Here is a 20,037-nt window from a genome sequence, read left to right on the forward strand (position 1 = left end):
CTCCTGGATCGCCCGCCCCTTTATCCACTCCCACACGCCCCCTTTTTTAAAGCTCTATAGGGGACTGTTGCAGTTGTTTGTTAGCTAGCGGAGTTTAAACGGATTTGAAGATCACTATATCTCTGTCTGTGGTCAGTTTAGGACAAATGTAGTTAGCTTGGTTCACCGTTCTAACTGGAGAGGCATGCATTGCTGTTTTGTAATCCCTACATCCCATCCCAGCGTGTTTAATCAGGTTTTATCGTCTTCTAACCCCAGCGTTATGGTTTCGTAGGATGGAAGTAGACGACGTGTCGGTTAGAGAGCAACTATTCCACGACAGGGTGCGAGAGACTTTTGTAAGTACAGTACTGTAGCTAGCTAACGCTATTTCTTTTATATAAACAGCACAACTAGATACACAATAATTGTTTATCCGTGGAGGCTTATTGAATAATGATGACTCTTCAGAGGTAGTGTGTACATGTGTGTTTGCGCGTGCGTGTGGCCGTAGTTGGCCAAATACCGTATCGACTTATAACATCAGAGACCGAGAAGTTTTATTCCTTTAAAACTTGTTTATGTAAAAAAAAAATCGTATGTCTTATCTTTAATCTTTTTTTGTTGTTGCTGTATTTAATTTGCATTTGCATTGGCAATGTAAAACAAATGTTTCCCATGCCAATAAAGCCAATTGAATTGAAGGCATACCCTTTCTAAAGACCAACAGTCAATGTGTGCCTTTCGTGGTCAGTTCATGTACGTAATTTCTCCAGAAGTAACTGCAGACGTGGGATCTTTGATAGGATGTACAAACCCGATTCCAAAAAAGTTGGGACACTGTACAAATTGTGAGTAAAAAATGAATGGAATAATTTACAAATCTCAAACTTATATTTAATTCACAATAGAATATAGAATAAATAACGAATGTTGAAAGTGAGACATTTTGTAATGTCATGCCAAATATTGGCTCATTTTGGATTTAATGAGAGCTACACATTCCAAAAAAGTTGGGAAAGGTAGCAATAAGAGGCTGGAAAAGTTAAATGTACAGAAAAAACTTATGTCAATTGGCAGCATGATTGGGTATAAAAAGAGCCTCTCAGAAGTCAAGATGGGCAGAGGATCACCAATTCCCCCAATGCTGTGGTGAAAAATAGTGGAGCAATATCAGAAAGGAGTTTCTCAGAGAAAAATTGCAAAGAGTTTGAAGTCCTCATCATCTACAGTGCATAATATCATCCAAAGATTCAGAGAATCTGGAACAATCTCTGTGCGTAAGGGTCAAGCCCGGAAAACTATAGGTTAAAAAAGAAGCCGTATCTAAACAGGATCCAGAAGCGCAGGCGTTTTCTCTGGGCCAAGGATAATTTAAAATGGACTGTGGCAAAGTGGAAGTGTGTTCTGTGGTCAGACAAATCAAAATTTGAAGTTCATTTTGGATAACTGGGACGCCATGTCACCCGGACCAAAGAGAACATGGACAACCCAAGTTATCAGCACTCAGTTCAGAAGCCTGCATCTCTGATGGTATGGGGTTGCATGAGTGCGTGTGGCATGGGCAGCCTACACATCTGGAAAGGCACCATCAATGCTGACCATTATATCCAAGTTCTAGAACAACATATGCTCCCATCCAGACGTCGTCTCTTTCAGGGAAGACCTTGCATTTTCCAACATGACAATGCCAGACCACATACTGCATCAATTACAATGTCATGGCTGCATAGAAGAAGGATCCGGGACTGAAATGGCCAGCCTGCAGCCCAGATCTTTCACCCATAGAAAACATTTTGCGTATCATATAGAGGAAGGTGCGACAAAGACCTAAGACAGTTGAGCAACTAGAAGCCTGTATTTGGGACATTCCTATTCATAAACTTGAGCATCTTGTCACCTCAGTCCCCAGACGTTTGCAGTCTGTTATAAAAACAAGAGGAGATGCCACACAGTGGTAAACATGGCCTTGTCCCAACTTTTTTGAGATGTGTTTATGCCATGAAATTTAAAATCAACTTATTTTTCCCTTAAAGTGATACGTTTTCTCACTTTAAACATTTGACATGTCATCTGTGTTGTATTCTGAATAAAATATTGTACAGTGTCCCAACTTTTTTGAAACCGGGTGTGTAGATAGCCATGTACATAGTAAACATAAAACTCAACTTAGACACACGGCAGATACAGATGGTTACATGGTCAGCATGGATTACATTTTTCTTGAATAGATTCCCTTCAGACAGTATAATAATATGTACATGCTTTGACTGTATACAAGGGTTGAGGGCAAGCTTTTCAGAATTGTCTTTTACAGTGTAGGGAAAAAAGGTCGTCAGTGGTATGCTAGTTGAAGTGTCTTTTTGGCCACGCTGAATGCCACACAGGATGGAAGGATGGCACAACAGCTGTAGCTGAACTTCAGACCTGGTTAGTGTTGCTACAACAGGGCAAAAAAAAACGAACCTTAACCCGGCAAAGGACAGCAGTTAGCTACAGCAGAGCAGGCCCTGTTCACTTGGCCAAATAGATAACGTGACCACAGTGTAGTCTAATCTAATTACATGCATTTTTACAACATTACATACCGTGAATACGAAATGACGTTGGCCAACACCAAAATCTGTTGACTCACCCGGCTTTCCAAGTACGTTCTTAAGAGTTCCTCATTGAGGCTGGTTTTAAGCAACATTGGTTAAGCTGCCACTCGTGTGTGTATTAATTCCTACATATTTGACTTTTGAAAGTGTGAAGACTTGAGAGTGGACTTGGGCTGGGTGTAATATGTCCTTTTTAGTTTTGAATGGAATGGGCTAACCCCTTTAAACCTTCTAGCTGAGTGCCTCTATCATTTATAGCAGGACATTGAATGCCACAGATCTGTTTGCGGAGTAAACATATTTTCGCAGGTTTATTGACCAGTTTAACCTGACACGGGATCCTTTTAAAATCTGTTTATGTTTCAGTGTTATGATCAGTGGGTGTGTGCACAACACTTAGTAGTTCTCTGTTTTAAACAAAAGGTTTTTATTGTGACCTGTTTTAACATTACTTTGACCTGACTAGGCATAATTTAAAATGTATGTGTATTCATTAGTTACTAGTCAATAGTAAGCAACTATTACTTATTAGTGACCGCTAACAATTTCAGCTGTTACCAGTAATTATTTTAGTTTTATAGTTAATTCGCTTGACGTGCCTGCTCATTAGGTGGTAGAGGTAATTTTTTCCCATTATTTACTACTTTTTTTAAATATTTTTTTTCATTATTTACTACTTTTATTAACATTAAGAAAAAATTACTATTTTTCTTAATGTTAATACAGTAGATCCTCGAAATTGTTCCCAAACCTCAAGTTGCTATTACATTGCCTTTATTTAGCCTATGCATTTGTGACTCTCAGAAGGCATGCACTTTTCTGCTGCATGCAGATTGTGCAGGGCAAGGACACATTCAAAAAGGTGCCTTTTAAAACCCTTGTTCAGACATAAAATATGATATCTTGGACAGGCCTACTCCTCCAACATGTAAGCAATCATTTTCCTAATTATTCTATTGGCAACATTTCGAATGCAGTTCTTGTCATTCAGGCCTAGTAGTTACAGTATCTCAAAGTGAGTACACCCCTCCAAGGACATTAATGGCTGTGTTGAGTTATTTTGAGGGGACAACAAATTTACACTGTTATACAAGCTGTACCCTCACTACTTTACATTGTAGCAAAGTGTCATTTCTTCAGTGTTGTCACGTGAAAAGGTATACACAAACATTTACAAAAATGTGAGGGGTGTACTCACTTTTGTGAGATGCTGTACATTCAGGCCTAGTAGTTACATTTTGGTCTCTTTAGACCAGAGAATCTTATTCCCTGGGAACAATCTTTCAGGCATCGTGTCATATGCTTTTTACTCAGGAGTGGCTTCTGTCTAACCACTCCACCATTAAGACCTGATTGATGGAGTGCTAAAGAGATGGTTGTCCTTCTGGAAAGTTCTCCCATCTCTGCAGTGAAACTCTGAAGCTCTGTTAGTTAGTTTGGCCATTCAACCAGCTCTAGAATGAGCCTTGGTGGTTCTTAACATATTCCCTTTAACAATGATGACACCATTTATGCTAAGCATTTGGTATTTGCTGCCCCTGATCTGTGCACTGGCACAGATTGAACTGGGGTCTACAAAGTGTTCTTTGGACCTGATGGCTTTATTTAAAAGATAAAATGCACTGTGATGTGTGGCACCTTCAATGGAAGCATTGAATTTGACACAATCAGACTCGGGTTCAATTCTAGAGACATCTCAAGGTTGACCCAAGGACACAGTGTGCAACTGAGCTCAGTTTTAAGTTTCATGGCAAAAGGTCTGAATAACTAGTTAACTTGTTGATCACCTACGGTGTCTGACCGTTGGTTCGGTCATGCTGGCCCAGTCATGCTGGCCCAGTCATGCTGGCCCTGTGTTGACAACAGGCTCGTTGCCAGATTCCCTTGACAATTTCCCGGCTAATGTTAATGCTGATCAATTGGGGCAGCTTAAGTTCAGACGCTGCCGGCTAGGTTGACACCTTTTGATACTGTACCATATGCCTCATCTTCCTTTCTTAAATATGCGTTTGACCATGTCTTGTTTATCTAAACTCTCGGCCAAGGGTGGGCAAACATTTTGGCTCGGGGCCACATCAGGATTTTGACATTCAATGGAGGGCCACATTTGTTTTGTAATTTGTTAATTATTTGCGAATTATTTGCAGGCCAGAAAAGGGCAGTAATTAAAACATTAATACAGTAGGTCCATTGTAAAGTCTAAATAATTTAAATTCAACTTCAGGTGGATAAGAATAGGCTAATGAGTTGTTTTACTTGCCCTCAAAACTTTTGTTACTGGATTCGGCCCGCGTGCCCTTGTTTGCCCAGCCCTGCTCTGGCCTTTGATGTGGAGGGGTTGGTCCCATGCAAGACGTTGTTGTTCTACAGAGAAGAACAGAACACAATGTCAATGTACTGCAGTGAGATGATGTCCCAGAAACCTGACTTAAGTTTCTGTACCCGTTTATTATGTAAAGATAGGTCTAAAATAAATGGCAAATTCCAGTGACATGGAATGCTGTCATGTCAATGGATCTGGATCGCGTATTGTCAAAGGTACCATCATTCAGTTCATGAGGACACGATTTGCTTGGATAAGCATTATTCCGTTAACAGGAAACCTAATTTTTCCAGGCTGTTGTAACCATTTTGTCTCATTCCTTCCTGTCTCAGGATCTTTCACATCTATTGTTCTTTGGGGTCATTCTCACCTCAGGGTGAAGTTTTGTATCCTGCCACACTCATCTCTAGTCTCTTTTTCTCTGAACTGGGGGGGGCCTGGGGAGGATGTCTTTCTGTGTTTTCACCTCCATTATCGTCCGCAGTGGACTGAAAGAACCGACATTAAAACCTCCTCCACCCGCTGATCAGGGTGCCCCTCAGACAGTATATCACACAATCCCAGGCACTCTTTATAGATCAAATTCTTCCCATAGCCGGTTGACAGACATTCTGAAATGTCCCTTTTGTTAAATAAAGATTTTAAGCACAGCTTTTGAACTGGCTCAAACAAGAGTATGGAAGGGACAGTGCTAAGAAAGGAAAGGCTTGCATAAAAATATTATTACAGACGTCCACGGTAAGTCTCACTTTGTGTTTCCGATCACGGTTTCCAAGACTGAACACAGACATGTCACAACGGAAGAGTTTGGGCTTTGGTTCTGAATTTCCTGTAGAAGCTTACTGCTATGGGCACAGGAGTTAAATCGCCCTGCTGACCCAGTTAACACAATCCAGTTAAATCAGCCACCTTGGCGTTCGCACCATCCAATTACAATTTTGGACTTGATGATATTGCGATTTTTATATTCCCTCAACATAGTGTGAATAAGACACACAAATAATAGCCTGATTTTGCTAGGGAGTATTGAGATTAGTAATATTTTCCTCTCATGCATTTACTGTGGTATGGGAGATTTACCATATCTATTGCTGCAGCCAAAAAACTTTTTTTTCCCCTGGAAAGTAGTACAGCTTAGTAGAACTGCGCTTGGCCTGGTCTGGTTTGAATGTTTACCCAGACAACCAGGTCAGCAGACAATCAGGCCAGCTGTCAGCTATTTGATTACCAGATTAAAATAGGATTAATGTGAAGTCGGTCACGGAATCAGCTCGCATACAAAGCATGATATGCCTTGATTAATTGAAGCAAGCTGACTGTATTTTAACCCTTTCTCGTCTTTAAGCCAGTCTAGTTGCACACTTTTCCCCCTTAATTCTGTTTTAATCCCTGTCCCCCACTCTCATCCAGACTCTCGCTCTCTCTTGTGGCTAAACTGTTAGACTTAATCTGCAGACTAATCTGTCTCCTCTTATGGCCTCGTCCTGCATGTGTCTGTCACTATCCTTGTGAAGTGTTTATATTGTAGAGATCGTTTCAGAATTGTCCACTTTTCTTCCCAAAATCCATTCCGCAGTGTTATTTTGTGCATTGGGATTTGATGAGTTGGGATTAGAACATCGTAGTTTGTTTACTCAGGCCAAACATTTTGTGACTGGGTGAGTCTAAATCCAACCACCGTGACAAGATGTTTAGTTCTACAACTGTGCCAGTCTGAGTCTTGTTGGAGTATTACGTCAGAAAGACAGTTGGCCTTTTTATGGTACCAATCTTTGAGTCTGGGACTTCTCTCTCTCTCTCCTCAGATCTGTGTCCTCCTCTTCACCTGTCTTTACATACTGTCCTACCTCATCCTGACTCACTTCAAGAAGAATGCTGACTATGTCACTGGTGAGTATAGACTTCTAAAACAGCGTTTTCTTGTATGAATGTCAGGCTCCTCTGTTACCATTCAACCTAACCAAAAGCAGAAGTGGCTGTTAAACACCACCCAAATGACGTCATTTTCTTGGAATGTTCTTTCACTGGGTTTTATTTCAAAAAATTTGCAGACAATGCCTCTTGGTACATTGTAGAAACATTATTTTCGGATACCTTTATCGTTGTTTTTTTTATTAATTAGGTTATTGGGGTTTATAGGCCACATTAGGCCTATTTATAATGCTTTCACTCAACATGTTCTTTTTCATTCATGTTTATGTCTTGACTTTCAAAAATTCTCCTTTCCATGCCTTTTTTTGTATGACCCACCTCTGTATGAGGTGCAGCCAACTCCAGACCCAGAACGGGAACACGCCAGGCCCCATTGAGGGGTGTTAGGAATGTCGGAGATCAGCACAGGCAGACCCTGTTCTGCTGTATCTCTCTCCGAACAACCCTCCACCTCTCTGCCGGAGGCCCTTGTGCTATGACCCGACTGACTCACTTCTGCAGGCCAAATGAAACTTTAGTCCCCATGTAGAGCACTGTTTTTAGGCCTGGTCTTGTACGGAATAGGACGCCATTTGGGACACATTCTGACCCTACGAAGACTGACATTACAGCGTTCTGCGTCTCATCACGCTGCTCCCTCAACCTGGAAGTACTCACACGGACACGTGTGCCGGAGGAGAACGCAGTCTCTGGCCCACAGCTTAAGCTGCGCTGGCAGGTGCCCGAACTACAGTAGTCTACATTGCCCTCTTTGGGACCGCCGAGCACTAGATTCCTACGCCAGGCTGCGACAATGCGGCGAGGCGGTGACATGGACTACAGCACCGCTTGTGACTCATCTGATACTAAGTGTTGAAGGAGTCAGTCATTGTTGGACTACCTGCCCTACGCTGCAGTATAACAAATGTTAAAACTAATGTCATTTTCCAGTTGCTGTCAATTTACGGTAGTCCTCCTGTTCAATATTACGTGACTTACTGTATACGGCTATTTGATTATTCAAATAGAATGTACAGATTGGGGATGTGACAGCCGTTTTAAAGCAAAGTTCTCCATAAAACACAGAGGGGAGCAGTCTCAAGTCAGTCTGGTACAAGTTGTGACAGGGAGACATCCTGCTTGGGAGTGTAGAGAAACTTCCTCTGAGCTGTCTCTGAACTCTCTGAGGCGCATGTATACTAAACACAGGATTAGCACCTCTGGTCTAATGCCAACGCTATCAACAGGGAGTAGAACGGTCCATAACATTGAAGCCAACCAACCATCCACCTTATGCAAAGATGCGCTTGCAGAATCTTCTGATTAACAGAGAGAAATATTCACTTTAATTTTCCTTGAATGTCAATTCATGCCAAACACTGAATAGTAGACTGTGTTAACTGAATACGAATGTCGTTCGTGTTAAATGTACCTACGGCAACGCCAAAGTAGTTCATCCTGATGAACGCGAGGCCTTAACGTACTGCTCTGCAAATTGAATTGGTTATGTACCTAATGTCACCGCCCCAATATGTCCTGGTTATTGAAAGTGGCTGTGGCACCTCTGTTCCCACATAACAAGTCGGGCCTGTTTCTTCATCGCAGGGACTGTGCGAAGGTTTGGTTTGTTTGGAGGCCAGCCCAGACAACCAGCGGGTTTATAGGGTTTCGGAAAGACCGACATTTAAACCTGCTCTGCATCAGAAGCACAGTGTTGTTGTTTTTCCCCCCAGTAAATGTCCACAGCCTGCAGTCAACCACACCAGCAAAACATTTGGGCCTCGTAGCTCAAATGAATGGTGTTGTCTTTAAGATATTGTTTATCAACTGGTTGGAGATTAAATCTGTTTTATTACCCAGTCCATGGCTACGACTGAGTTTTTGGGGTCTCAAAGTCTTCAAGAAGCTTGCATTCCTTGAGTCAATACTAGCTTGCCTCATTTGCATATTGGTATTGCTGCAAAGCACTCATCGTTTTATTTGTTCCCTCTCTTTCCTAGATGACATTGAAGATGCGACGGTCAATAAAATTGCGTGAGTAAAGAAGCTAAATGATTTAATGACCTAGTGGCAGTCTGCACCCTGTCTCTCTGTCTGCCTGTGATGTGGGTGTCATGGTGACCAGAACGCATGAGTCAGCGTGACCACACAAGGCCTCTTCTGCCATGCCCTTTGCCCGTACGCGCTGGCGTTCTCTCCACTCACGGAGCACCGTACCACACACACTATTCAATACTGTGTTGTCCAAATGTGTTTTTGGGGAGGCAGCGATGCATAGAAACAGAAGTCATGAGTAATACTCTCCCTGGTTGACCCTGGTCTCTCCCTCCAGACTGTGGCTGTGTACCTTCACTCTGTCTGTGGCGGTGTGTGCTGTCTTACTGCTGCCCCTCTCCATCCTGTCCAACGAGGTCCTGCTCACCTTCCCACACAGCTACTACATGGAGTGGCTCAACGGCTCTCTCATCCACGGTACTGCTCCGAGACGAAAACCGTGATATCATGTTTATGATGCACATGATAATATTGTATTCACTAAGGAAAACTACTAAGTTGTATTTGTCCCCCACATTTTTTTTCCCCCCGATACCTTATTCATGTCACTTATAGACAAACAACGCATGTGTTTAAACCAATAGACTGGACCTATGCACTGGCATTGCAATCAACTCGTCAGCCCCACAACCCTGTGGAGAGATCCGGAAAGACGCACCGTTTTTGTAGCCTATTTACATGGATAAAAGGATGTATTTCTCCAAAAACTCCTCTGTTATTCCATAACTTATTCATGGACAAACACCTATGCACTAGAGTTTGATTTGACGCCTTTTTGATTTGACTATTCACTGGGTGTCAGGCCTTCCTCTGGGTGCCTTTTCACTATCCATTAAGTGTAATTGTTCTTTTTGTACACTCGTGTTTTTATTTGATGAGTTATGGTTACAGACACTCTCCGCCTCCATACACTCGTGTTTTGAGTGTAATTCATTTTCCAAAAAAGAGAGGGAAAAAAACACATTTAAACAAAGTTGAAGAGGAATTTGACTGGTAGCATTTCAAATCGAGGCCCTCCAGGTCCCTAACATCCACAGTACTGTGTAACTGGTCACACTGGCGTGTAGGGAATTAAGAGTATGAAAAGCATGCCCGTACCCCTGGCAGGTTTTGGTGTAGGGATATTACCAGACCAAGGTGAATAAACTACTTCTACTGCTAAGTACTCCAGAGAAACTGCGCCTCCCTGTGGCTGACTGTGTTACAGCTTGACCTGGCTGTTTCGCATTTTGTGTTGTCGTTTTTTTTTTTTATGCGTTTTGTCCTCAGTATATTTGTGTAATTTATTCAAATATCAGCATGCGACCGTGTTTTCCAAATAAACAGTCTGAGGAACATTTCTCCACCAGGCTTGTGGAACCTGGTCTTCCTCTTGTCCAACCTGTCCCTGGTGGTCCTCATGCCCTTTGCCTACTTCTTCACCGAGTCGGAGGGCTTCGTGGGCTGCAGGAAGGGGGTGACGGCGCGGGTGTACGAGACGGCCGTGGTGCTGCTTCTGCTCAGCCTGCTGGTTCTGGGCATGGTGTGGGTGTTCGTGGCCCTGCTTCACCGTTGCAGCGCCAGAGAGACCCTCTACGGTTCGTTCACCCCCCCCCCCCCCCCCCCGTACCGCCCTGTTGGAAGATGTCTGTCTTCTCATTTTTGATAACCGTTGTGTGTTCTGTCTCAGACCTGTGGGAGTGCTACCTGCCGTACCTCTACTCCTGTATTTCTCTGTGTGGGGTGCTTCTGCTCTTACGTAAGTACATCAGAACTCTGCTCACTCTGCCCCTGAACACTTCTGGAGGATTATCTCTGGGTTCGGTTTGGTATTGTGGAAGAAACCCCACGGTCCACTTAAAAATGTTTAATGAACCCTTTAAAACTTTCTTCAGAGAATCCCTCCGAGAGGTTCCTCGAAAATATATATATTTATTATTATTATTATTATTATTATATATTTTTATTTATTTTTTGCGGGGTTTGTGGTTTTTGGTGGTTGGGGAGTAAAACGAAGCCAGGAACCAACGCTTCGTAGTAGCCTTAGGTATGACTTGTGTCCAGCCCAGACAAGTATGTGTATGCATGGTGCTTGACATTGTACTTATCTAGCCTTTCAATTAGAATCCTTTCCATATGTTATATTTCTAGCACAGAGGCCTCTCTTGAATAATGTGACAATCAGGCCAAGGTGTTAGAGGTCCATTATTTCCACTGTCCCCATTGTCATGTAACTCTGTGACTCCCTTCCTGTACCTGCTCCCCACTTTATACCCAAAAGATATTCATCCTGACCATGTGTTAGCTCCTGTGCCCCCTGTGGTGTACCACTTGCCCTGTCTGGCAGGATTCGGTGCCTCGTTGTCTAAAGCCCGTACTTGGGCCTCAGGATGTTAAACAATGGTGTGGTAATTATCTGAACCTGCATAGGTTAAGATTACAATGATAGGTTCTATATAAGCCAGAGGGATCAGGTCATTCGGGTGAGATTCCTTGCTGCATGTTAAAACGTATTAAATAACTCCGCTATACTTTGTAAATGAGGGTGTCTGTGTTATCTATGGGAAATTCCATGACCACACCTCCTCCTGTCTCCTTGCAGTCTGCACTCCTTTGGGGCTGTCACGTATGTTCAGTGTCACCGGGAGGCTGCTGGTTAAACCACGGGTGAGTGACAGTCTTCTACCTCCATCTGAAGGCCCCAACGTAAAGGGGGTAATCTGCGCTAAGCCACTGGAAGGCGGGGGAGGAAGGACTCCTCTCTGTTCATCATGTAGTTTCAAGACATTTTTACAAAATACCACCCAGTTGTTATTATTATAATTTTTTTATACAGGCTTTATGAAGTGTGATTGTGTGTAATCCCACATCTCCAATGATCGGGATATGTAGCCATTACAATTTATTACACAATTTCCAGAGACCACACCATCGCTGTTTAGAAGTTATTGCATGGTGGACTGGAGGGATGTTGACTGGTGTGTGTTTCTGATTGACAGTATCAGTGTTTCCTTGGTAACAGTATAATAGTACATTGACATGGACCCTGTGTGTCCCCAGATGTTGGAGAACGTAGAGGTGGACATGAACTGTGCTGCGTTTGAGGAGGCTTCGCTTTCCAGGAAAATCAACAGTGAGTGGTGAACGTACTGTGCTCTTAAGAAGAGATTCCCCAAAAACTTTCACGGTTTTCCATGCATTGAAAAAAAAAAAGCAAAATTGCCATGAAAGAAGCTATATTAAACGTACACTTGAGAACTGAGTAATTCAATGCGACGCAGGATCTATTCCTGTCCTGCAGCTTCACCTTTTAGAGCTGTTCAACCTAACCAACAGTCCCAAATTAGCAACCCTGATTAATTCCCATTGGGGATCGAAATGTAACCTTGAGCTGGATTCAATTATTAACAACATATAGTCTGTCCTGCAGCCACTAAGCAATTTCATAAAGGACGGCTTTCAGATGCAATTTTCATAATTTTCTACAACTTTCTTTTCTGGCCTAATTTTGGCCATTCTGGACCTGAAAAAAATGCCAATATGAAGTGTTGGTTTGAATCCTGAATGTTGATCGACTGAAAGCTTGGGTAGTACATTTTATAACGCAGGTGTGAAATTTCTTAACTTTGACTGTTTTAATTGTTCTGAACTGGTTGATAATAACAAAAGGGCATCTCAAGAGCTCATGGTATATTGCTAATATTTCACCATTTCCTTGTGCTTTAGAACATTTGGCCAAATGCCCCACCCCTCATGTCTCTTCTCCATTAAATCACCCGTGATCAGATGGTTATGTTCCCAATTGATTGAATCAGGTTGCCTTAGGTTCCAGGTGAAATCCAAATGTAAGATGTGTGTGTGTGTGTGTGATGACCACGCTTTGTCTTCTGCTAGGAGGCAGCACATCCTGTTGGATCAGTGTGAACGTGGAGCCGTTGAGAATGCAGTTCCTCAGTGTCCAGGCCAAGCGCATTGCCCTCGGTAAGACCATGGAGTTGTCTGGCATACTGGAACAATCTCCCCAAGCCTTAGTCCTGACACGTAAAGGACTCCCTGTGACTCTAGCATTAGAGCCAATTCATTGATAGACTATTAAAAGTTGCTCCCTCTCGCTCGCTCACCAACAGAGATGCGCAGGAGAGCGTCACCCTGGCAACGGAACCTGTTCTACCCACTGGTCATGATCCTGCTCCTCGCTCTGACTGTGGTGTGTGTGTTGATGGTGTGTTTCCACGTCCTGGAGCTCCTCTTCGACGAGACGGCCATGCCCAGAGGAATGGGGGTGAGGACTATACTAAGGCTGAATAAGAGGCCGCTAGAGCGGGCAGATGCTTTCCGAGGGCCAGCCCCTCTCACATCTGTTGACCTTAGCGTCCTCGGTGTCCAGTGGAGTTCATTTGCTCTGTGCGGATCATATTAATTCATATTAAATGAGGTGCGTATGGCCTCTGGAATAGCGCTCCTGCAGAGCCGTTCTGACGTACAGGAAGAGACCCTGACCTGGTGTTTCCCCTAGGACCCACGCTTCGGGACGGCCTCCTTCTCCATGCTGGGGTCTCTGGGGGCAGCGGTGCAGGTGGTCCTCATTCTCTACCTGATGGTGTCGTCTGTGGTGGGCTTCTACAGCTCTCCTCTCTTCTGCTCTCTGCTGCCTCGGACGCAAGACACCAACCTCACACAGATCATTGGGAACTGTGTGTCCCTTCTGGTCCTCAGCTCAGCCCTGCCGGTCTTCTCCAGAACTCTGGGTAAGAGTGTCCGCTTGCCCCCTGGTTGCCCCATGCACCGGTGTGACGCGTTTCCGTCTCATTCGGTTGAACAAGAAGGGTTTGTCTGCTTGTGTCATGTGGAGAGCCTCTGGTTGTCATATCACTTTCCACCACCAGGGGGCGTATGTATACTGTTAATCCATTGGAGGTGAGGAGTTCTTACCTTTGTACCGGTGACATTCTATCTTCGGTCTCCTCGTTAAAGTAGTCTATAACAATATGATTCAGTGGCTGATCATTCCTGCTGACCCAGTTGGAGATGTGATCACATGACCAACCGGGTCACTAGGACGGATCAGCCATTTAAGTTGGAGGTTGAGTACATTTGACTACATTTAAAATGGCGGATGTGTTCAATGGGGATTTCCAAGCTAGAAAACATTCTCTCCCAGATAAGTCTTCACCACGGAGTCGATCAGTGAACATGGTGTCTTTGGCAGTGCCGTTCTACTGCTCCAAAAAATACAAACGCAAAAACACATCTTAGTTTTCAGGTACTTCAGCTGGGAGGTTTTCCAGGCGGTCACGTCTCTCTAATGTCAAACATCGCCATGTGTTCTGTCTGTCATTCAGGGATCACTAGGTTTGACCTGCTGGGGGACTTTGGGAGGTATAACTGGCTGGGGAACTTCCACATAGTGTTTCTGTATAACCTGATGTTTGCCGGGCTCACCTCTGCCTGCCTCATCAACACACTGACTTGGGCCGTCCAGAGAGAACTCATGCGCGCCTTCGGTACGTCTCTGGAACCGCCTGTTTTTTTTGTTGTTGTTATAAATGGAAATTTTATTTTGCATAATATATACAGTTCCTGAAGGGGGGGGTGGGGGGGGGGGGTGTGTGTGTGTGTGTGTGTGTGTGTGTGTGTGTGTGTGTGTGTGTGTGTGTGTGTGTGTGTGTGTGTGTGTGTGTGTGTGTGTGTGTGTGTGTGTGTGTGTGTGTGTGTGTGTGTGTGTGTGTGTGTGTGTGTGTGTGTGTGTGTGTGTGTGTGTGTGTGTGTGTGTGTGTGTGTGTGTGTGTGGAGGTGGGGTACTCTGAATGAAGAAGGTTTAGGGTTAATTTGTAATGTTTTCAGAATGGGTGTACTGTAAGCCTGGCTAATAAGGTGTTTCCATCTCTGCGTCTGGCTGTGTTTCCCTGTGGGCTGGTCTCTTTTCCTCAGATAGAAAGGCCTATACAATTCTCTCAGGAAAGGGGACAGGGGGGAGTAGGAGTCCCCTGGGGTCCGTGGGTCTTACCGCTGGGACCCCCTCCCCCTCCACACACACACTCTCCGGAGTAACATAATCCACACCCTTTACCCCTCCACCCAACACAAACAGTCATGGACACACACACACACACCCCCTTCCTCATTGAGCCGATAGCATCTCTCCTGTCGCGCGTATTTCCAACTTGCACTTGTTCGCTTATGTGATTTTTTTTTTTGCTTTTTTTTTTTGCTTTTCAAACTTTCTCCTCCTTTTTGTGCTTCACACACAAACCCCTTCTCCTTGACTCTGCTCGTCTGCGTCCTTCCCCCCTCCAGCCTTCGCACGGTCTTTCTCTTTTGCTCTGGTCTTTGTGGTGGGGTGTAACTCGTGTGCCCTTTTAACGTTAAGTGTTGTCTGCAAATTATGCCACTGCAGGTCTTCACAAGCTTCCTCTGACCGTGTCCCGCACTGCCGTCCCTCTCAAGCTTCTACTGGCCAATGGCCTGTCAAAGATCCAGTGACCCGCATCTCCTGGACCAATCTGCTGTCATCTCTATCCCCTGACCGGGCCCTAAGTGTCCTGGAGAGCATTCCCACTGGACCAAAGGCACCTCCAGCCTATCTGTGTCTGGTTCGACAGAATGGACACTGGAGTGTAGGATTCGAAGTGCAGCTTGGGGAATGACAGAGGGGAGCGCTTCTCATTGACCAATTTCCTGTCAATACAAGTTGACCTGGGGAGCCTACATACACTGCCTAGTTGTTTGACTGTGGTTTTGGGGATATGTTGGGAGTCCCTGTGAGCAGTAATCTGAGCCAGAAGTGATGATGGAAGATTCAAAGGTTCAGGAACGGTTTTGCAAGTGAAAAAGGGATATCATTGGTATGAGGGTTTTTTGTTGACCTGGCAACATTTATACCGCACATCCTGGATGTCTCAATGCCTTATGGGAAAGCCAAAGTAAGCTTGAGGTGTCGAGGTGGGACTGACTTTGTGCTTGCGCACACGCGCGCGCGCGCGCGCGCGCACGTGTAAGTCCACTAAGCTATTTTGGAACATTATGTTGTAACTGACTGTGACAACATTTCCTTTTCCTGACCTGGGGGTTGAACGGTCTCTGGCTGTTGCCTCCCTAATCCCTACACCTTCCTCTCTCACTCACGGTAGACCACTATTTTTGTCCTGTGAATCCCACTTCCATGTCTTTTAAGATGCCCTGTCTGTCAAATGGGGTTGTTTGTTAATGTCAAGGATGTTTTTTAAACTGGGGAAGAGGGATTACTCGTTTTATTGACCTTGACCTTCCACGTACAGAAGGGAATAGGACCGGGTTTTGTTCACTAGGTTATGTTTTAGGTTTTTACAAGAACAAAGTCCAATTGTTTTTTTGGCAGTTTTCTTCCATCCGTGGCCTTATGATCATGTGCCTGGGCTTGTTTTAAATTATTCATTTGGAATTAGTGAACAATTTATGGAACCTGAACACAAATTATTTTGTGTAATGGCATTTCTGTTTAGATTAAAAAATAAAATAAATTATGGGGGGGTCACTACCGCCTTAAGCAGATGTTAACTAAATGCAAACTGACACTAAATGTTGGTGTCTTGCCTTAGACTAAGCATGCTGTGAATTATTTAAACATTATGTCCATTTCAGAGTTTTTAAATATGAACAAAGTGCAATACTGTTTACTGTCCACTATCAATTCCAATATGTAATTGTTTTCGTCATGAGTTTTATCACAGTAAACCAATTAGTCGTTTCTAGCTTTGTTTTAGTGTTTCAATGTCAGGGTGCTACTTTGCTGTATCAGCATGATATGTTTTGTCATTTGTCTCTCAGCTAACCATAAAATCTGCTTGTTATGTTCCATCTGTCACCAGCAGGGGGCAGGGTTTCCCAAATACACCACATTTATCTGGAGCCTGCTGAATATACCCAGGACTCTGCTTGGTCAATGGTCAGCGGACCTAGTAAAGTATACCCAGTTAGCTTGGCCTCAGATCTGTGTGCGCCGTCCTGGCAACTTGTCATTCAGGGTCATATCTAGTCAACCACATTTGAGTTGGCTGGTTAACTATGAGAGTTGATAATGTAGTTCGGTTTTAGGAGTCGATAAAGAGCATTTTTACTGTGAGGGATTGCAGAACATCAATCATGTCTTTTACCTATTCCATAAAAGCACTGGAAGATGATTTGATGGCCATACGATTTCTCTAGCTTTGTAAAAAAAAAAACGTTAACATGGAGAATGTGACCACGGAAATAGATATAAAGAAGATTTTATTCATGCTCTGCAATTCTGTTGTTATGGTTTACTGTTAGTGTTAAATGTTTCGATTTTTTTTAAATTGATCTTTTTTTATGTACAAGAGATAAAGGGCAAATGTATAAATGTTTTCTGTTTTATCTTTGTGTGTGTGTGTGTGTGTGTGTGTGTGTGTGTGTGTGTGTGCGCACATCTGAAGCGCTACAAGCGCCGCAATGATGATAACCCAAGGAAAGTTTGACATTGTGGGGAAATTTCCACGGTCTGTGTGATACATGTTCTTTTCAGTTTTGGGCCTGTAGACATTACGACGTGTGTTGTATTTTGGGTCATGTAAAGGGGAATAATGTCCCCACAGGGATAGCATGATACATGTGTCCGGTGCGTGTCAGTCCATCCTGGGGGAGCGTGTCGGTCTTGTGAGTCTGCATGTCTGTCCTCTCCCTCCACCCTTTGTTGTCTTGCTTTAATCAGGCCCAGAAGAAAGCTGTATTTTGACTTTCTGTCATCGACGGCCGTCCCTGACGCCGCTACAACCCTTGCCCACACTTCCCTCACTCGGATGCCACCGCTAGATAAAAAAATAACAAATCAGGAGGAAAGGCGACACTCTCTTTCTCTCTCTCTCCACAGAAAACCGCCCATTCCTTTTTTTTCTTCCATCCATTTTACTTTGCCTATTATTCATTTCCTCTTTGAAGGCAGAAAATGAAATTCCGGTTTTCCTGTCTGATTAATTTCTCCTTTCTCCTTGATTTTTTGTTTGCCTTTCTTTTTTCTTTTGTTGGAGGTTTTAATTGAGTTCCATTTGATTTGTCTTTTGTTTAGTGTTGTCTTTTCCTCTGTTAAAAGGGAGTGGAGATCTCAATGTCCCCGGAATGCCACTTACTGTACCAATCAGTCTTTGTTCTTTCCCTGTGTGATGTCGAAACACACCACCAAGGTGTGTGTGTGTGTGTGTGTGTGTGTGTGTGTGTGTGTGTGTGTGTGTGTGTGTGTGTGTGTGTGTGAGACAACTGCATCCACTTGTTGGAAGCCTCTCCGCTTAACATGGTTATTTTAGTGACTGTACGACTGGGCCCAACCCAGGTGGAGTTGCAGTTTACTGTCACTTTCATACTGGCTTTTTGAGTTCCTGTGTTGAAAAGAGGTGCATTTTATTATAAGGATTTGATGGTTTAAAAAGCAGCCACAAAAAAGTCTGCTATGATTGGCATCTAGGAAAACCAATAGGAGATCAGGGTCCAAATACAGTGAATGTGCCTGGCATCTTCAGTGTGTATCGTATACAGTCTGTATTCAATTCTAGACATTCCACATACTCCTTGGCCCCGGGGTATCGACGCGTCATTGCGGCCCGGCGTTCCTGATCGTGGAGTACCGACCCCTTCCAGGATCTTCCTAGAGGGTGATGTGAACTGGCTTTGTGCCAGTGAACACCTAGTTGAGTGAGTAGTGTGACGGGTTGCCACGGACGATGAATGTCTTCATCCTCCCTGAGGTTAGCTACTGGGACGTGGCCAGGCCGTGATCGCAAACTGGACATCGTAGCAGTGGGGAGGGGGAGTGAAGTAACTGAGAGAAATGTATACCTTTCTCACCCCCAGGCTGTTGCTACACTCGTACATTTGGATGGAACCGTCCGGGAAGTATGTTAGTAATGCACTGAACTATACTTTCCATTGAACACCATCTTCCTGACCTTTGAACAAGAGAAGCTGCTTCATGGTGTCCTCGTGCTACTCATAGTGGGTTCATGGAGGATGTTTACATTGTGAAATACAATGATGACTATTATTTATTAAACATTGTGAATAGTAATTGGCGTTATATTTTACTGAAGGACTTAGGTTTTCAGTCCAAATAGGTTGGCGGTTGCAATGCTGATCCTAAATGTTCACTTATCATATCAGAGACATTTTTCCTATTTGTTTAACCACCCACTCAGACCTCAACAACCGGGATTCCTGCTAAATGTGTGATGGGACAGCACCTCCCAGCAGCTAAATAAAGAGTTCTGAATACTGTGGTACGTGGCCCTGCACGGAAAGACCCGTCGCAACCAGAGCGTAAGGCTGACACCGTTCAGCGTCCATATCGGAGGTAGCAGTTGGGAGACAGACAGCGTGGAGGGCAACGGGATGAGATAGGCTATCTTTATTGTCAAAACACAAGAATGAAGCGGGAAAAAGACACAGATTAGCCTTCCCCCGACAGCCGTCCCTTTTGAAGTGTGTGCCAAAGTGCTTTTGGGTTCCATTCCCCGTGTTCGCTGGCTGGCAACATTCAGAGCCGCTCACAGGAAAAGGCGAGACCGTCTTGCTAATCACCTGATAACAGCGGTCACACTGTCCCTTTGCCACAGTGATGGCGGGACGGAGAGCCCCACGCCCTGCCGGCGCACTGCGTGGACACGCGGCAGAAGGGAGGCTGATCTCTTAGGTCCATAACACAGATGTGAATCCAGCAGGAGTAGATGAATCCCCCTGCCACCTCCGCACACTGACAAAAAAAATTCCTTAGCTGTGTGGGTAGCGGAAAACCAGGAAGTCATGTTCCCTATGCCCTAATCGTAACCCTACCTTTTATCTGACGTTAACCTAAAAAAAAAAATGTCATGTTTGAGCTCAAACAAAAACATGAATTAAAAAATGACATACATTACAGTAAATACATTTTTAAGTAGTTGCTGGACTGTCTCTCTATGCACGCAACTTTTCCTCAGGGAGACTGTTGTCGACTTCAAGTTCCAAACGTCAAGCCAAACGAGCCCTCTTTGGAGACGGGTAAAACTCTAGGCATAAGAACAACTTTGCTTGTAGAACACTAGGGGGAATTCTCCCAGTCACAGATAATGCCTAGTCCAGGACAAAAAACCCATCCCTGTGGAGGCTTTCCGCTGAGATTGATTTTCAGTGCAGGACTAGGCTTAGACTGTGACTGGGAAACCATAGGTA

General features: G+C 44.1%; 1 protein-coding gene across 2 annotated transcripts; it reads left to right on the forward strand.

Moving 5' to 3' along the window:
* Window positions 1-30: 30 nt before the first annotated feature.
* lmbr1l (limb development membrane protein 1-like) lies at window positions 31-16,573 on the forward strand. 2 transcript variants are annotated; one of them, XM_010875129.3, is made up of 13 exons: window positions 31-338; window positions 6,708-6,792; window positions 8,814-8,847; window positions 9,146-9,285; window positions 10,218-10,445; window positions 10,538-10,606; window positions 11,450-11,514; window positions 11,908-11,980; window positions 12,742-12,828; window positions 12,975-13,129; window positions 13,364-13,595; window positions 14,190-14,351; window positions 15,245-16,573. In XM_010875129.3, the coding sequence occupies exons 1-13, from the start codon at window positions 276-278 to the stop codon at window positions 15,328-15,330; spliced, it is 1,479 nt and encodes a 492-aa protein (XP_010873431.2). In that variant the 5' UTR covers window positions 31-275; the 3' UTR covers window positions 15,331-16,573. The 2 variants fall into 2 exon arrangements, with proteins under 2 accessions (XP_010873431.2, XP_019906931.2); XM_020051372.2 differs by lacking the exons at window positions 31-338; window positions 6,708-6,792; window positions 8,814-8,847 and having other exon boundaries at window positions 9,204-9,285; window positions 9,453-10,445.
* The last annotated feature ends 3,464 nt before the right edge of the window (window positions 16,574-20,037 follow it).

This window comes from Esox lucius, chromosome 12 (assembly GCF_011004845.1).
Source record: "Esox lucius isolate fEsoLuc1 chromosome 12, fEsoLuc1.pri, whole genome shotgun sequence".
In the NCBI taxonomy this organism is placed as follows: domain Eukaryota; kingdom Metazoa; phylum Chordata; class Actinopteri; order Esociformes; family Esocidae; genus Esox; species Esox lucius.

What these genes read in the sequence shown, in the direction of transcription:
- lmbr1l (XM_010875129.3), top strand. Translation starts at nt 276, where the DNA reads ATGGAAGTAGACGACGTGTCGGTTAGAGAGCAACTATTCCACGACAGG. An exon ending in GGCCAAGCGCATTGCCCTCG is followed by an intron (nt 12,829 to 12,974) that starts GTAAGACCATGG and finishes GCTCACCAACAG; the next exon opens with AGATGCGCAGGAGAGCGTCA. An exon ending in AGAACTCATGCGCGCCTTCG is followed by an intron (nt 14,352 to 15,244) that starts GTACGTCTCTGG and finishes ATGCCACTGCAG; the next exon opens with GTCTTCACAAGCTTCCTCTG.